Source organism: Spinacia oleracea, chromosome 2, assembly GCF_020520425.1.
Source record: "Spinacia oleracea cultivar Varoflay chromosome 2, BTI_SOV_V1, whole genome shotgun sequence".
In the NCBI taxonomy this organism is placed as follows: Eukaryota; Viridiplantae; Streptophyta; class Magnoliopsida; order Caryophyllales; family Amaranthaceae; genus Spinacia; species Spinacia oleracea.
The window spans coordinates 74,522,414-74,539,860 of record NC_079488.1 but is presented as its reverse complement, the minus strand read 5'-3'; the positions used below and the strand labels follow the sequence as shown (position 1 = coordinate 74,539,860).

At 37.6% G+C, this 17,447-nt stretch overlaps 2 protein-coding genes across 2 annotated transcripts; both read right to left on the bottom strand.

Moving 5' to 3' along the window:
* Positions 1-1,657: 1,657 nt before the first annotated feature.
* LOC110806131 (uncharacterized) lies at positions 1,658-8,401 on the bottom strand. Its single transcript, XM_022011768.2, has 12 exons — positions 8,009-8,401; positions 6,667-6,861; positions 6,470-6,554; positions 6,296-6,371; positions 5,896-6,072; positions 5,431-5,533; positions 4,962-5,071; positions 4,631-4,720; positions 4,418-4,498; positions 3,293-4,120; positions 2,953-3,109; positions 1,658-1,976 (listed from the first exon to the last, which is right to left on the bottom strand). Exons 1-11 carry the CDS (start codon positions 8,262-8,264, stop codon positions 3,017-3,019), a joined length of 2,094 nt encoding a protein of 697 aa, XP_021867460.2. The 5' UTR covers positions 8,265-8,401; the 3' UTR covers positions 1,658-1,976; positions 2,953-3,016.
* A 3,345-nt stretch (positions 8,402-11,746) lies between these two features.
* LOC110806124 (guanine nucleotide-binding protein-like NSN1) lies at positions 11,747-16,259 on the bottom strand. Its single transcript, XM_022011763.2, has 9 exons — positions 16,059-16,259; positions 15,725-15,969; positions 14,787-14,886; positions 14,515-14,688; positions 13,693-13,916; positions 13,283-13,547; positions 12,685-12,864; positions 12,377-12,594; positions 11,747-12,292 (listed from the first exon to the last, which is right to left on the bottom strand). Exons 1-9 carry the CDS (start codon positions 16,075-16,077, stop codon positions 11,897-11,899), a joined length of 1,821 nt encoding a protein of 606 aa, XP_021867455.2. The 5' UTR covers positions 16,078-16,259; the 3' UTR covers positions 11,747-11,896.
* Between the last annotated feature and the right edge of the window lie 1,188 nt (positions 16,260-17,447).

Sequence of the window (17,447 nt, the reverse complement as noted above, 5' to 3'; positions counted from 1 at the left end):
AATTTAGTTAAATTAGACTTAGGCACGATGGCCCGCCCGAGAGTACATGGCTTGGGGCGTGTGGGCCGCCATTTTAAAAAATTTACACAGCCCGGCCATACACGGAACAAGTGGACTTGGTGTGGGCCAAACCTGTTCAGTCTCATGGTACATGGGCTTGAGACAAAGTCCGGCCTAACCCGCAATCATCTTAAATACGGAGTAGCTAACTAGGTATGGTTAGGGGTAGGGGGTGTTAATGAGTCTTCGTAATTAGGTAGTGAATTATTCAAGCTTGGCTGAATATTTCGGTTTCAATTCAGTGATAGATATATATAGATGAGTGTAAAGATGGTATCTGGACTGGATATAAAAGATAAATAAAACACAAAGTTCCTTTATTCTATCTAGTTAAAAAGCCAACCCATCTATTTGCAAATTTATTTTAGAATTTACACCTCAACATAAAAATCCTAAATCCGCCATAGTCCAGTGATAATTGAACTTGCCACAATGTACGTTATGTTTAACCCAGTGAGCCAAAACAAGGGCAAAACCATGATTAGTTAAAGAACCATAAAGGTAAGAGGGGTAAATCAGGAAAAGCAGAAAGACAAGGCATAATGCGTCGGGTAAGGCGAACTATAATGCGGTAGATAGGATCAGGAGCGTTAGATTAGGGAGCATCCGGAGCATATGTATAATTTAAGTATCTTGAGGAACGGATGATTGTATTATCGAGAATGAGGTGTAAAGACAATATAAAATTACAATTGAGAAAAAGAAATTTGAATTTGGAACCATATCGTATACTCCGTACATACCTTCAATCTTAATCACCAGCTTAAAACGTCATCAATAGAAACATTAGGAATCTAGTCGTATGAATAAAAGTTGATAGTAATGATGCCATATATACAATAGATTACAGGTTCGAATCTTCCTAACTCCGCTTACTATCCTATTTTCATTAGAGTTTATTTGCGAAAAAAGGAGAAAAAATAAAATAAAGCCGATGTGGTAAGCTGATCCGCAAACTTTTGGTGGAGCTCTTGCTTTATTTATTTTTTAAAAATTCTCATATTTGCTGAGCCGTTATTTTTGTCAGTAAAGCAGTTGGATTCACACATTGTAATTATAGTTGTTCTAACGGTATTTAACTACGCACTACTTTGGATAGAATTTGTTCTTCTCTTTTGCCTTTTTTTGTGTGATTAAAATAAAAGAATAACTAGAATCGAAGAATAAGAACATTTGGTGTTTTTTACTTCATTATAATATATGTAGAATTTATTCTCTCTCTAATTAAGTAGAAATATCCGTAATTGTTATAATGGAGAATAACTAGCATCATGTTGTGGAACTGCTTTTGAGTCATTTGTGGAGAACACCCAACGTTGATTTCGGCTCTCAGACTGGTAAGAGTATAGTTTGATACCTAATTTTGGACTTCATGAAGGGGTTGTAATAAGCTCAAAATTGCTCCATCTAAATCTGCCAACGCGGCGTTAGATGGATATGGCTATTTGATCCGGGCTACCACCACCCGTCTGGGCTAGCCCAATGTGTTTGTCAATCAGGCCCAACCCACTAGTGCCTAACTGCCAACCCCACTAAAAGTATTGTTGTTTGTTGGCGGCGCCCTACTAGTCTGTTAGCACTAATTGAAAATCTTGGATCTGCCACGAAGGACAATACTAATAGCTATATTCTACCCCGTATGGCCGTATCCTTTAGGTTACGGCACCAAACTCAAACAATAGAACATCAAGGGTAACCATGGGAAAAAAAACTATCGAAACATAAAAGGAAACACATACTCCATAAAATCTGGATCATTTCCTTTTGTATCCCGGGCCAGGAAAATTACAAATTAATTTTTCGGGATACTGATAGGACAGATCTTCATTTCGGGAGCACTGGAACTTTGGCGGCTAGCATTTCGACCTTTAGCAAGGCCAGAAGTCATCATTTCAGCGACAAACTCAGGGCAGACACTATTAACAAAAGGAAGAACAATGTCATTATTAACGTATCATTCCAATATGGAAGTAGCAAGAAGCCACGTAAATTGCAGTTGCACTGTGTCGAGGCAAGTAAATCAAAACCAAATCTAACATATCATCAGCCTGCCCCCAACAAAAGAAAATATTCAGCTCACTGTGATTGCTGTCGTGATAAACCAAGGGATGCTTACGTAATCCCTAGATGTGCTTGTATGGCGAGATTTGATAGTAGAGCCATAAGGATATGAATTAACCTTGAATGATCTCAACTCGCAACCCAGATATCAAATGTCCACTTCAAAGTTTAAACCAAATAAAACTTCCCCTATGCAATACAGCATCCCCATTCATATCAAGTGTTTTAACCACTATTCTAATTTTAGAGTGCATTATTCTATTAGCAAGGATACTACAATCTCTAAAGAAGGAGAAAAGGATAATATTCCACTTATACCATTTTCTTAACCTCCTCCCTTTACCATCATTAGTATACTTCAGTCTCTAAAGGACGAAATAATGATCCTTCAATTAATACATCCCTTTAACTATTTTCTTAACCTCCTCCCTTTTCCATTACTACCACCATCTTTATGATATATCAACCTCTGCATCTGTATACTATACATAGATTGTTATTTCTATATACTACTTTAGTTTTGATGCCTGAACTCTTGAGTTTTGTCCCCCCCCCCCCCCAACCAGATATCTTTTGAACATAATTACACAAAAAATCTTTTGCATGTTCAGTAACAATTTTAGTCAAGACTCAAGAGTACTTGCAGGATCTTACGGTCTTGGATATGATCCTGCGATCCAAAGTACTCGTTGGATCCTAATAATATGACCTTGTATGTCAATGAAAATATATAAGAAAGGTCATCTCTGAGATCTAAATTCACCAGAACCTCAAACAATATAAAGCTTGATGTGGTCAAGCAATTCATGTAAATGGTATTGGAGCACTTACAGATCTTTGTGCAGGTAAATTGGCGGAACTGATCATCTCTTCACAGAAGTTGCATATCAACTATCTACATGAATGAACTATGTCCTCCCCCAAGTGGTACTCTGGGCTTAAATTGTGCGGATATCACCAAGTAAGGGCAATGATTGAAACCAATGCTCTAAGACAATGATAAAACAAGTTAGCGGTTAAATCTGGAAAATAAACACAAGAAATCTACTATGAAAATGATGACAACATCCTGGCGAGCACTATGTGGTTAGCCTGTCTAATAAAAGAGTAACATCAAATATGACTATCAATAAAGATGAAAACTGCAATTGCAAAAAAACGATCTACTTACTGGAATGCTTAGCAGGAAGCCCTCTGTACTGACTATGACAGGTAAACTTCTTCGAGCAGCAACCGGAATACTTTTCAGATTTTTTAGTGCCTGTTTAGCTGACGATCTTGCATAATTGGAAAATAAACTTATCTTGTCAGTTACTTCCTCCATACCATTTTTAACAAGGAACTTCTGTTGTTTAAAGGTGCAGGAATCTTCAGCCTTTGACAATTTTGCAAGAAACAACCAGTCTTCATCAATCATGTGACGAATGTAAGCTACTGCATCACCACCAATGCACAAACTGCAATCCTGATGGCTTGTTCTCCCACCATCTTCCAAGGAACTAAAACATGAGTCCTTTCCATCATTTGACATCCATGCAAGATAGAACCTGCTCATAAAGTAACAGCTATGTCCTGGACGAAATGGTTCTTTACTAGGTACTAATTCTACTTCATTCTTCGGCTTGCTGCTACACACAGTTTCTGATTTAGACTTAAACAGTTGTTTCTCTTTCATCTGCAACTGTAAAATAGACTCGTAGGTACACTCACTAAGAATTTTGAGTCTTCTAGCTTCAACTAGGACAGAGTTTGAAGCCACATCATCGTGAAAGTGAACATGTGAAGCATCTGAAACTAAGTGGTTCACGATTTTTTTTTGATCTATGACTATTTGCTCCGCATCAGATGAAAAACATTGTTTTTGCCCCTGGCCAAGATATGTGGAATATAATTCTGTTTTTGAGGGAAGAACGGATTGAACTGAGCAACAGACAAGGACCTTGGTTCCTTTGGTGCCAGGAGCGGCGCAGAGATAACAACCAGCTGCTGTAAAGGAGGTCTGCAAAGTCAGCAAGCAACAAGACCGTAGATGAAGTAAGTAAACAATATGAGGGTTCAGGATGAGCTAAATATTACATGGTTAGTTGACTTAGTTCTGTCACATCACATGATAAAGTCGAGTGAAAATATATCGTATTTCATCAAGGAAAGCACCTATTAGGAGCGGTGTTCTATATAAAACATGGAGGACAAGAAAAGGTAGCAGTGCAACATGTATATTCTATAATGGGTTAGGGGACAAGAAAACTAAGCATTGATCAAAGCAGGAAGCAGAAGCTCTGAAATACGCATGCACCTTGCAAGGAAAAGTTCGAATATAATCCAGCAACAGCCTAGAAGCACTTCCACGCACTGGTCTCTGCCTCTGTGAGATGAACTGGAATAGCAGGGGTAAAGCATATACTTCTATTAGTACAAAGCTTCACTATTTACTAAATGCAATCAATTCAAAAGGCTTCTGCAATAAGTGATAAACATGTCAAATGTGCAATATCACAAAACTTACTACCTGCAAAACTAGTGCCAGAAATCTAGACAGACATACTTCTTCTGTTTGGGATGGGTTTAGACTTGCCAGGTCAATAACAGCATAACCATACTGCAGCCACCAATAAAAGCTATCATTAGGAGGACAAGGGTTGGATATAGTAACAATCATCCAACCATCATTTCTGTATCTGGTGAAATGCAACATTATATAAATCAGATTACGATGGTAGATTCCATAACAGAGAGTAAAGGGCAAATTGAAATCATATTTTTAGGCATGTATCAACGAATGTTTACAAAATAGATGAGGTAAAATGATGGTAAATATTTTGGGTAAATTTGTTGCTTACAGGCATTATGGTCACAGCCTGATCCAACAGAAGCCGACAACTGTAATCAACATACAACCGTGTTTGCCTGCAAAGTGCAATTAATCCTTGTAGTTCAGACCTGAATCCACCTGAAAAACCACTCTACTCATTACCTTCTACAACACATGATCGAGGTTAAAATAAAATAAAAAAATCATATCTACCAGAAACATGCAAAACACATATATGAATCGAGCTGACTTTAGAGTCAGGGCAAGGGGAAGAAGTATGTGGACTTTCAGTGAAGAAATATAGATATCATTTCCAGAAGACATATCAACTTCGCTGCAAATGCAGAAATTTTTAAGAGATACGTAGTGTAACATAAGGTCATATAAAAAGGGAATAAGTCATTCCAATCAGACAGACATATGCCACATTAACAAATGATAGGATGTTAATAAGATATTAACTACAAAAGTAGCCCTTCGTCAAGCCATCAGCTTACAGGTTTTTGTATCTTGCAGTACCATGCGGATCCTATTTCGAGCAAATAATGAACTCCGATTTGAGGGATCTTCCACCCATTTACGATTATTGGTATTACAAATCTGCAGAAATACATACCTTACCCCTGAGAATTACTGAGACAGTAGGGAAGTAAAGACTAGGGTGACCCAACAACAGAAATGCAGAAAATTTGTACCAAAACAAATGGTCAAAACTCAACAGCAATGTCCTCAAAATAGAAGGCAAAGCAAGAATACCATAAATGCATATATGCCATTTCAAAGTCCAATAACTAACCAAACAAAAGTCAAGACTGATCCTTCCTAGTTCATTTTCACCCACTCCCATCTAAGTGATTAAGCCTGAGCTCCAAGGCCCAGGTGAGAGGATGAATATACTTGCCCCTAAAGTCGAATAATATGATGCAAAAGGAGTTATTTCTTGCATGCAAGTAGTCACTAACCTTGTATAGATCTTCTTTGATAAATTCCATGAGGGGTCGTACCAATAAAATGCCTTGATTGTCTGATATATCACCAATAACACATGGGAATTTAGGGAATAACTGACACGTAAATGCCATTCCTGCAAGTCCGAGCACTCCACTATTGCGAGATAACCTTAGGATAAACAACTCAGCCTGCACAATTTCATATTAAGTGGAAAAACAACTAAAAACCTTTGAAACAATTTAATAATAACCACTGTGATAAAAAAAATTAGATACATTTGATCACATGCCCAAAGTCAATATTGCCACTGAAAAATCCTAATTTCGGAGACAAGTTGTTACAATGATTTTAGGGCGACCAACATGGACTTTAAAGTAAATGCTTGCAAGTTAAATACATGGGAGTCGGCACCTGATCATCTGCATGGTGTGCAGTAAGCAGAACACCAATTTGGTTCTGGAAGCAAACATCTTGGAAAATTTTATACCTACGCGTACAAAACAGTACTTATTGTTCTTGTGGTAGAATAGATGTTGGACTTTGGAAAATTCCGAAGATTAATAATTTTGGGAAAACTAAGATTACCTCATATCACGAGCTTCTTCTTCTAGGCGCCCCAGCTTAGGGAGACCATCAGGCCAATCACAATGCACAATCTCACATCTGATTCCTATAAATAGTCCAAGTAAGAAAACAATCTGCCAAAAATTTTCAAACTCAAAACATCACAAACCCATCAAATTCCTACAATATATCCCTTAAGAAACAAAAGTGATTAATACCCATAGCAGAAACCCAACGAGAAACAGTCTCTGCCTCTTCTTTACTCTCTGACCTTAGCCCATGATCAATGATAATGGCAAGTAAGCCATCGACAAAGCCGGAACTGTCAAAACAACCACCATTTGCAAAAGTCTTCCAATGTGTCATTAGAGCACATAGGGCCATACTATCCGCACCACCAGAGACCCCCATAGCTTCAGAAGAGTACCAAAAAAGAACAAAGTGTAAGCAGTTATGACAATAAAAAAAAAAAAAAAAAAAAATCAACAGCTCGTTCCTTCACCATATGTCTAATTTTTTGAACAGGTAGAAACAGAAGGGCAGCAAATGTTATAACCAGAAGTTCCCATTTATGTCCTTACAGGTTTAGATAAGAGTATCACCGAGGTGGAAAGAAAAGACACTAAAACACCTGATTGAAGACTTTGAAGTGCAGAAGCAAACTCTTCAAGTCTTTCAATTCTACTCCTACTGATTTACTTGTTAAACTCTCCCGTTTATCTACCCCCCTTCTTTTGAGTTTTGACAATGTTTTTAATCCTTTGTTATTTCCACTAGTATGAAGCCCACACACATCTATACCTTCCTGAACTCGACCATAAGTGGGATTTGTCATTTTTGTCCACTCGTCCTTGGACATAATTTGCTGCAAATTTAAAATTGTGCCTAAATACTTTCCTAAACCCGGCAAAAGTAGGATTCATCGTTTCTGTTCTCGTGAGCATTTTTGGTGCGGCAACAACATTGCTGGCTTGGTATTAGCCAGCTGTAAACAGGCAATCGTTCCCTAACTACATGGGATTACGAATGGGTAATACCGCTCTTGCAGTATTACGATGACACTGAAAAACTTACAATGTCTTTGAGGTAACGAAAGAAAAGGTAGTGTGACACTCCTGAACATGATTCAATTCCACTCTAAAGCCAGAACAAGACAAGCATCAAGTCTTAATGTCTTACCATACTCATTGAAGTGAAATACTCTCTTTTTTCACAACAACCTTGAAGATAATAGTGAGCTAAAAATTCAATAAAAATTCAATGTGAATATTACAATTACGAGTATACAATGTTTCACTCTTCCAAACTCTTCAATTTCTACAATACCAACTTTCAAATTCTATAATTAAAATTCCTCCAGTTGAAAAGGGTGTGATAATAAAAATCAACCAAACGAACAACTCAGTTTATATCTAAAATCTTCCACTAAAATAAATATAAATAAATAACTCCCCACAAAAATTAATTGCTAAATTAACAAATGCACAAAGTTTGCAGAAATTCCCACCAAAATAAATTGACTACTGAAATTAACACAAAGCATAAAAATTGAGAACTAACCAATGCGATGGTGGGGTTTAAGGGCTGCCATTTGCATCCTTCTTGAAAAGATTTCAGTGTATTCAATAGGGAGTTGGTTTTGATTACTTTGGGAGCATTTGCAGAAGAAACTAGAAGAAGTACGGCGGAAGAAGAAAGAAACGACGCCATTTCTTGGCTTATTTGGGTACAACGTTGAAATTGAAGTTGCAAGGACGGCGGAGACAGAGGTGGTTCTGGTTTGAGGAGATAGAAACGCAATTACTCCGCGCGCCATTGTTGCTCTTTTGCTGTTTCAGTTTCTAGCGAGGAAGAAGATGGTATCGCCCACACAGGGTAACCGAGTGGCAATTGTCTATGCACAACCAGGTTACCCACAAACTTAGAAGCGGCTTCGTTTTTTTCGCATTAACTTTTGTGATTCAAAAGGTTTTGGGTGCAACCGGTGCACATGAATATTAATGTGCACCGACTCTCACACGTGCGAATTAAATGATCAGGGCTGACTCCCCCAAGCAGTGACACAAAAATTCATGCAAAACAAGAGGAGAAAAGAAAAAAAAACGCAGAAAGAGGAGAGAGAAACAACCTAGAAGAGAGAAATCGAAATTGTGAGAGATCGAAATCTCTGAAATTGCAAGAGATCGAAATCTCTGAAATCGCGAGAGATTGATTGAATTCTCGATCAAATTTAAGATGGAAAACCTAATTCGAAGTGTTATTCAATCAACACAAAGCATTCAAGTTACGGTTGAACCTGATATTCAAGATGCAACAATGGAGGACATTCTCAACAATTGTATAGAAAACAATGCTTTGACAGAGGAACGTGAAGAAGAAGAGTCAAATAACGAAATGGAAGCTGAAGAACAACAAACTATTTCTGATTCTGAAGGTATTTTAATTTTAGCATATGTAATTGTGATTTATTAGTGAAAAAGTTAGAATAAACATATGGTGTAGTTAGGTTTAATAGTGTAAAAGTTATTATATGCAACATTATAGTTAAATAAATCATGTTGTTGCAAAGCGTAAAAATTATGCGTTGGAAAATTAATTATACGTTCGAAGTCAAAGTTATAGTTATGAAAGTAAAAGTTAGAGATATTCATGTAAATGTTACGTAAATTTGTTGGTTTGGCTGTGATATTGGTGTACATTATGTGTTTGAAAAAGTTACAGATGTCAAAGTAAAAGTTGAAGATTTCAGAGTAAAAGTTAAGTATGTGAAATTTAAAGTTATATAGAATATTTGCTTAGATTTTTAACATGATATTATTAGAGAATTTACAGTTGTGGTTTTATCAGAGTTCCTTGATCGAAGAGACGCGTGGCACGATGAAGTAAGGAGGGGTAAAACAGACATTGCTCTATTAATAAGAGTAAGACAACAAAAAAAAAAAAACTAAGAATGAAATTGGGTGTATATTAGTAATGCCACTATTGGGTGAATAGTAATAAAAGTATGAAGCTTTATAAGTGTTATGATTTTCCTAACTTTCCACCTTACTGAATATCAGAAGCTAAAGTTAACATTTTAGGGTAAACAAGTTAAAGATAGGTTTTTTGTTTTAAAAGTTAGGTAACCTGAAAAATTAAGTTTCTAAACTTTAACTACACCAGGGCTAACTTTTATATTGATTTTCCTAACTTTAACTACTACTAATACAGGTACTACTCAATTCTATGTTGTGTCCATTGATGAAGAACCTTGGTCTGAACAGAGAGTAACATACATCCACGAGAGCCAGACAGTATCATGTACGTGTAAAAACTTTGAAGCTTCGGGATGGTTGTGTTACCACTGCATTAGGATATTGCACCTTCATTCGGTAAACCGGATTCCGGAACAGTACATAAAAAAGAGGTGGACAAAATCTGCCAAATCATCGGTTTGGAACAAATTAGAAAATGAAATGCCAGAAGAGGTCCAGTACACACCTTGGCGCCAAACCATGGCTAGGAAATACTACAACCTTATCTTGAAAAGCCAGTCAAATGAGGAGACGAGAACCCTTATGGAGGATGGTTATGCCGCTAGTGTGTCTCTGGTTGATGAAATACTACAACCTTATCTTGAAAAGCCATTCATATTACAAAGTCAAATTTCAATCACTTAGATAATATAATTCTTACATTCAACAAACTCAACCTAAATTCAACAACACTTCATTCAACGTAAATTCTTCAACAACATTTAATTCAACGTACATCGATTACTTTAAAAACATATCAACTACACAAATGAAACCAGGAACGTCACCCAACTCATTTGTTTTAGTGAGTTGGTTTGGTTATATTCTAAGGCTTAAGTTGAAGCAATGATGTTGAGCAAGATTAGGGTTGGACAAAGGGAGCTTGAGGTAAAGTTAACATGAATCTAAGCGCATTAGTACTTAGCTAAGCAGATGGTTCCAGCTGAAACGCTTGACACTTAACTGTATTTATGAGTATTATGACTTGAACCAGATATACAACAGATAAGAAGCTGGGAAAGAGAACTATAACCAGTCCCTAACACATTCACAACTAGGCCAACAAGCCTTACAAGCTTGGAACCACCCTCACACTCCCTCACTTAAACGAATGTCGAACTAAAAAAACATTCAACTACTCTTTTTATAGAACTAGTTTCCGATTATAAATCCATTTCCTACCCATATAAGTAGACACCAATCAGAAAAACACTAATCACAATCTCCACTCCCCAGTTAGTAAAACTTAAAACTCTGATTAGAACCTAGGTTGCTGATCCAAGATAGCTAGCTATGAATTGCAAATAGCATACATGAGAAGTTGGATTCTACAAATGCTACTACACAATCCACCTCCATCGCAGCAAGCAGACCACACCACCACCACCCCCACCACCGCCACCACCACCTAACCTCCACCTCCACCTCCGATAATGCATGCCACCACCACAAACAAAAAATCATTATAACAACTCCACCAACACATAAGACCAATTTCAAATTCTTTAACACGAAAACAAACACTTATTCAACCATTTAACCAAAAAAATGAAACTACTTCAAACATTAAAAAAAAAAATGAAACTAATTCAAACATTTAATTAACTCAAGGGTATATGGAAAATTCGTATTAAACACTAATTCAAACATTCAATTTATGCAAAAAATCACTCAAGGGTAAATGGAAAATTCGTATCATGTCCAAATTTATAAACTATTGACAATAATTTCAAATTTAAGGTTTACCTCGAAAAATTGGGGCTTCTTCACAAACACCAAATCGCCGACAACTGCTACAATCTAGATGAAATACGGTGTGGCTAGAACTTGAGTGATTTTTGCGAGAACAAACCCAACAATCCTGAGTGATTATTGCGAGAACAAACCCAACAGAGAAAATCGATTTCGTTTTTGGAATCAGAGAACGCGAGCAAGGAGAGAGAGAAGATCGAAGACCAAATTGAAACTAAGTGAATATGACAAGCTGGAAAAATAATTCCGTAACGGAATCCACGTAAGCAAACAGAATTGGTTACTCAGATTATTCAAAATGTATGCGATTTTACCCATTTGCCTCGCCGCCCTCCATACGTGGTAGCACATTCCATTAAAGAAAATGGAGCTCAGAAAATGGAAGTACCATGAAGCAAAGGAGTACCAAGCACCAACTTCTGTCATAGCAGTAATCTTTCCAAAAGATTTTCAATTTACTCAGAAAAGCAAGGAGACTGCGCGGTGTCGAATGCAGAACGTATTGACAAAGACTCAATATACACATTATAAGGAAAGGAACAAATAAATTTCACTATGCATATCAACTTTGAATAATTTTGCATTCTTCGTCTACAATAATTTCCTGACATAATTTAAAAACAACTACCAAAACTTTATGATGAGCCAATGAAAGAAAGAAACTGGGCATGTTATCTATCTATCACTCATCGTCAAATTTTACACCAGCCATTGGCACCTCAGCTTTGATTTCATCCTCATCGTCGTCGTCGTCGTCTTCATCAATGCTCATAGATGATTTTCCCCGCTTGTAATCAACCTTAAAATCATAATCACCATCAGCATCAGCATCAGCATCAGCATCAGCATCAGCATCCATAGCATCTTCTGAAGAAGCTTGCTTGCTGGCCTTTTTCCGTTTTTTCTTATCCGCTCGCTGCTTTCTTGTGTTGAGCATTCCTTCTGCATCATAAAGCTTTTCATTCTGCTTGCTTGCTGTATTTTTTACCTTGGTCTTTCCCGTTTCCTCCTCATCAGCATCCATCATTTCATCCAAATTATTGCTCTCCTTGGTTGGTGATGACGGTTGTGGATCTTCCTGTTTGGTGTAAATGAGAAATATAGTTAGTTAAATGTCATACTTTTTTTAATATACAGAATACTGAATGAGAAAAGAGCAAACCTCGAGCATCTGTTTATCAAAATTCAATGGGCAATTTGGTGGAACCTCGACAGGCTGGAAATCATCGACTGACTTCAAGCTTCCAATGAACGTAGATTCAGTTCCATAGACCTCGTCTATATTGAACTCCTTACCAAGTTCCGAAACAATCTTAGTTTCGGAATCAGGTACTTCTCCTTTGTTCCTCAATGGAGGCATAGTATAATACGGAATTTTTCCTGAAATTTAACAAACACAATCACAACTCTACCCTTCACAGATTGCTTTTGCTTAGCGATGACCTAAAGTCATTTATTACACGAGCATACCTTCATTCCAGTCATGAAGAACAATCCTTGCAGCTGCATCAACATCTACAATGCCACCTTTTTTAAGTCTTCCCCTAACAGTGGCCACCTTGAATAGGAAGTCATCCACTGTATCAAACGTAGGGACCTTATATAATGTGACTAGTACTTCGGCAGGGCAAAGGCTTAGGATTTCCTTCACTGCAGGGCAGAAGATTGTAAGTACAGTTAACATCAAAATTCAAAACAACAAAATTTAACCTGTAACCAAAGAAGGGATGTTGGAACCTAATATCCTAATATCAGAAAGTACTTTCTTCCACAACAAAATAAACAAAACAATCATATCCAGTATTACTCTCTTTGAGCATTAATAGATTATCCACTCAACAAAAAACTTTACAGACACCGCAATGTCCTGGTATTTCAACAAAGAAGTGGATTGGAGAGAATTGATGCAATGAGAATGGAGTTTTATCCTGGGTGAATCCAAGAATGATTGGGACAGTCTTGTGGCTCAGTTTCAGAAACACCAAGTACAGTATTTTAGGCTATCATGAAACTTTGCATCAATAACAGAAAATATCAAGTGAAGACTGAAAATAGGTAATAGTATTACCTGGTGCAATCGGATCTTCAAGCTTTTCAATTCTTTTGCAATTTCGAAGAGCTACAGAAGCATCACTCTGCCCAGATTTAAGCATAACAACCCCAGGGCAGTCCATCAACTTTACATTCTTATCCAACTGAACTTCTTGCAGTGACCTAGTTAATCCAGGAGTGGCACCAACATTAGCTACGTGGCTTCTCTTCAAACTATTGATGAGACTACTCTTGCCAACGTTGGGAAGCCCCACAATGCCAACAGTGATCGACTTTTTGATCTGCACAGAGCCCACAATCAACAAAGAACAGACAGTGATTATATGTTTCGATGACTTGTCAAAGAAAATACAACAAATTACGTAGTTAACATCAACTGATAGACATTGGTGGCTGACAGCCTTTTTCTTTTATGGGCGATCTTACATCATGACTCCTTGAGTAATTTTTAAGCAACTTGATTAGTGTGTCTGCTCCAAGACAGTCACTGGTCTGCAGAATGTTGCTAGGTTTTGCAGTCTTTGAGGACTTTGAGGACTTCCACCCCAAATTTGATCTTTGCTCTTGGGTGCTGCATTTGAAGGCCACTGCTGGTAGTTCTTCTCTAAGATATTTTAGCCATTTTTCAACTGCTTCACGAGGTACAAGATCTGATATATAGGCAACAATTGAGAATACAGCATATGGATAAAATGAGCAAATAATAGCTTTTTTCTGTATTAAAATAACTCAGAGTTAAGGGAACACGATGGTTGAAAAACTATATCCAAATATTCTCTCAGGTAAATTGTATTGTAGTAAAATGAAAGTATGGGTGCTCTGCTGTTCGTAGCAGTAGCATTGTTTATGGTGGTTTGCTCAGTTGAACTTGTAGCCTTGTACTCCGTACTCTTTATCCCTTTTGGTTATAAATACCTTCATTTGCCACACACACAAAAATGACAGTACCAACAGAGGCACCAGGATTGCTGAGCAAGGGCGAACTGAAGCTCCTGCTCAAAGGCAAGCAGAAAGCGTCTGAAGTAATCCAATGTGAAATCATAACATTGGCGTCTAGCTTAGTTCATGTCATGAACATATACCGACAACACCACATGTCCCCAAAACCACGACCATTAGCCTAAAAGAAACATCTCAATATGCATGAACTTTTCAGAGCTCCAACTACGATAAAGGAAGCAAACATTGACTACATATTGGACAGCTAGTATCACAACAAAACACCTGAAGGCCAAAAGAAAGACAAACCTATTTTGTTCAAGAGCAAAACAAGCTTCTTATTGGGACCCGAGTTAAGGACCAATTTCTCCATGTCTACACATCTGGTACCAAGGGGATCACGAGCATCTAGAACTTCCAAAATAACATCAGATGCTTCAATGACCTTGACTAACTCCTTGTAAAAGGCCCTGTCGGAATTATCTGCAAAAAATCAAACTATTACCACAGGAAGAAAATATCTGAAAAGTTGTAGCATAAATGCAAATTTAACTGTAACAAACTCTCTTATCTTTGCATACCTCGGCTTTTACTAAATTCTTTGGATGGATCTGCTCCCTTTTCCTCCTCAAGAGGTGTATCCTCAGTGTCCCCAAGTAATCCTAACTTTTTAAGACGGGCCTAAAAGTACATCAGGAAGCATTTCAGCATATCAGCTTAGGAATACATGATTAAGGTCAATTCACGCAAAAGAGAGACAGTACTTAAATTGGAAAATACATTTTTATTGAATATAAATCAATCAACCATCTATTCTATACCACACTATCCTGGGGAAGGTATGAGCTAGAAAGTTCGGCCAACATATTGAAGGAAATAAAACCTGCAATACCATCAAATGAGCCTTTCACACACCAACCCGTTCTCTATCTTTGTTTTTTCAATGGCAGATCTCTCATTCTCCCACAACACTTCACCTCATGTACAAAGCTCCTCATTTCTTGCTACAACATTCATCAACCACAACTCTTCAACAAGATTACCTCTATCAGGGCACCCCCAAAAATAACCATTCTCGGGCAGCTAATCAACTAGGCACACCCCCAAACACAAAAGGCAACCACTATACGTAGCCAAACTAATTGAAATAAACTCACCATACACACACCAAATTACAACTACAAGAAATTCACCAAATTATCAATAAAGCCTAAAAACACACCTTTGTCACTTTGTGCCTTGGTGGTACGAGCCCAAGTGTCAATATGACCATCTAATGAATTTTTTTGCATGATTTTGATCCAAAATGAAATGTCTAAATCTCATACCAATAACAATGTGTCGACTAACATAAACATTACATTATAAACTAACATTTTCCAGCATAATACACTCAACAATATCATACTCATATCTAAATTACAGAGTCAATTACCAAATAATCATTAAAACCGAACAATATAACAACCTCTGCAACTCACAAAATCAAAATCATTAAAACCAAAATAAAATTACTTACTTTTTCTTTACGGGCCACTTTCTTCTTCTCTATTTCGTCGAGCTCACGAGCACGGCGAACCTCTAGAGCTTTAAGCTCCTGCTCCTTAAAAGGCCAATCATTAGGAATACCAGGATCTTTTTCAACCTTGGTCTTTTTATGGAGTCCAAGTTTCTTTGCTTCCTTCGCTTTCTTCTTGTGATGCTCCTTCACTTTCCGTATAATCTTGTGCTTCTGCTTCAATGTAACCCTCTTACTTTTGCTCTCTGCAATCAAATTAAATACAAGATCAAAAGTTAGAAATTCGAACGACCCAGAACATTTCAGGGGGTTATGGATGGTGGGTTAATCTTACTTTTGCTTTTCTTCACCATTGGGTTTGACTGAGAGGTATAGAGGAGACAATGGACGAAGGAACTGGTGAACACTGAAGAGTTATTTGCAGGGGTTTGGCGGTCGACAGAGAGGGATTAGGGTTTAGGGACTCACAACTCACAAGTAGGGAATAGGGAGGTTTTGGCGAGGAGAGAGAAATGGCCCCGTTTACCAATACGGGTCCAAAAAGTATTTGACGGAGGAGAAATCCAATATTGGACTTTGAGAATTGAGAGGGTGGCATCCAGTTCGGGTTCGAGTAGAGCTATTAAAAATTGATCCGACCTGAAAAATCGACCTACACTGACCTGTATTTTTAAAGATCTGCACCCGATCTAAGACTCGAAATGTAGTTAAAATAGCAAATTTGTAACCCGATTGTATCCAACCCATTAAAATCGATGATCGATTTCGACTCGTTAATGCATGACCCGGACCCGAACCCGATTCTGGCACCCGACCAAAATATAACCGAACAGAACTAAGTCAATTGACCCGAACGAAAAATAAGTTGGACCCGATTCAACACCCGACACTGATTATAACCCGATAAACTTGTTATTGACTCAACTCGTAACAACCCGTTACCTGATTTTACACGACCTGTTGACAACCTGATTTGTAATTGACCTAACTAAATAATAACTTAAATCAAGTTAATATTATTTTTCATAATTACCTAATCTAGAATAAGTAAAAAGCGTTAAGCCAAATTTAACCAAATTTATAAAAGTTAAATCTTGAATAGATCTGATAGTTATCGGACCCGATCTTAACCCGTGTTCGATAGTGAACCCGACCTTAATTTTAACCGACTCGATAATCATCCGATCCGAACTTGTCCCGAACCCGAAATTAACTTCTACAAGTCTGACTCAAACCCGACTCGTTAAGACCCGAACCCGAAATTAACTTCTACAAGTTTGACTCAAACCCGACTCGTTAAGGCCCGAACCCGAGATTGTACCCGACTAGAAAAAGGCCCGACCCGAACCCGGACCGAACCCGACCTATACCAAAATGAAAAAATAACCCGACATGACCTGACAAATAATCGACCTGACCGAACCCGACCTGAACTCGACATGCACTCGGGTGATAAAATGACCCGACATGACCCTATCAAATCATGACCCGAGACTCAGGATGACCAGACCCGAACTCGACTCGAGTAACCGTTTTGACGGCTCTAGGTTCAAGTCGAGTCTATTCAGGTTGTTTCTTTTATTGTTTGTGTGTGAGAGTATTTGAATTAGTTTATGTGGAAAAACTTAACTTAATTTAATTTTTGTTTGGCAAATAAATTTTATTACCAAAAAAAGAGAGGAGAAAAGATGCTCAATAGAGCAACCACCAAAACATAGTGCAT

What these genes read in the sequence shown, in the direction of transcription:
- LOC110806131 (XM_022011768.2), bottom strand. Translation starts at nt 8,264, where the DNA reads ATGGCGCGCGGAGTAATTGCGTTTCTATCTCCTCAAACCAGAACCACC. An exon ending in TTCTGGCACTAGTTTTGCAG is followed by an intron (nt 4,499 to 4,630) that starts GTAGTAAGTTTT and finishes CTGCTATTCCAG; the next exon opens with TTCATCTCACAGAGGCAGAG. An exon ending in TTCGAACTTTTCCTTGCAAG is followed by an intron (nt 4,121 to 4,417) that starts GTGCATGCGTAT and finishes CTGACTTTGCAG; the next exon opens with ACCTCCTTTACAGCAGCTGG.
- LOC110806124 (XM_022011763.2), bottom strand. An exon ending in AGAATTTAGTAAAAGCCGAG is followed by an intron (nt 14,689 to 14,786) that starts GTATGCAAAGAT and finishes GATTTTTTGCAG; the next exon opens with ATAATTCCGACAGGGCCTTT. An exon ending in TGAAGATCCGATTGCACCAG is followed by an intron (nt 12,865 to 13,282) that starts GTAATACTATTA and finishes TCTGCCCTGCAG; the next exon opens with TGAAGGAAATCCTAAGCCTT.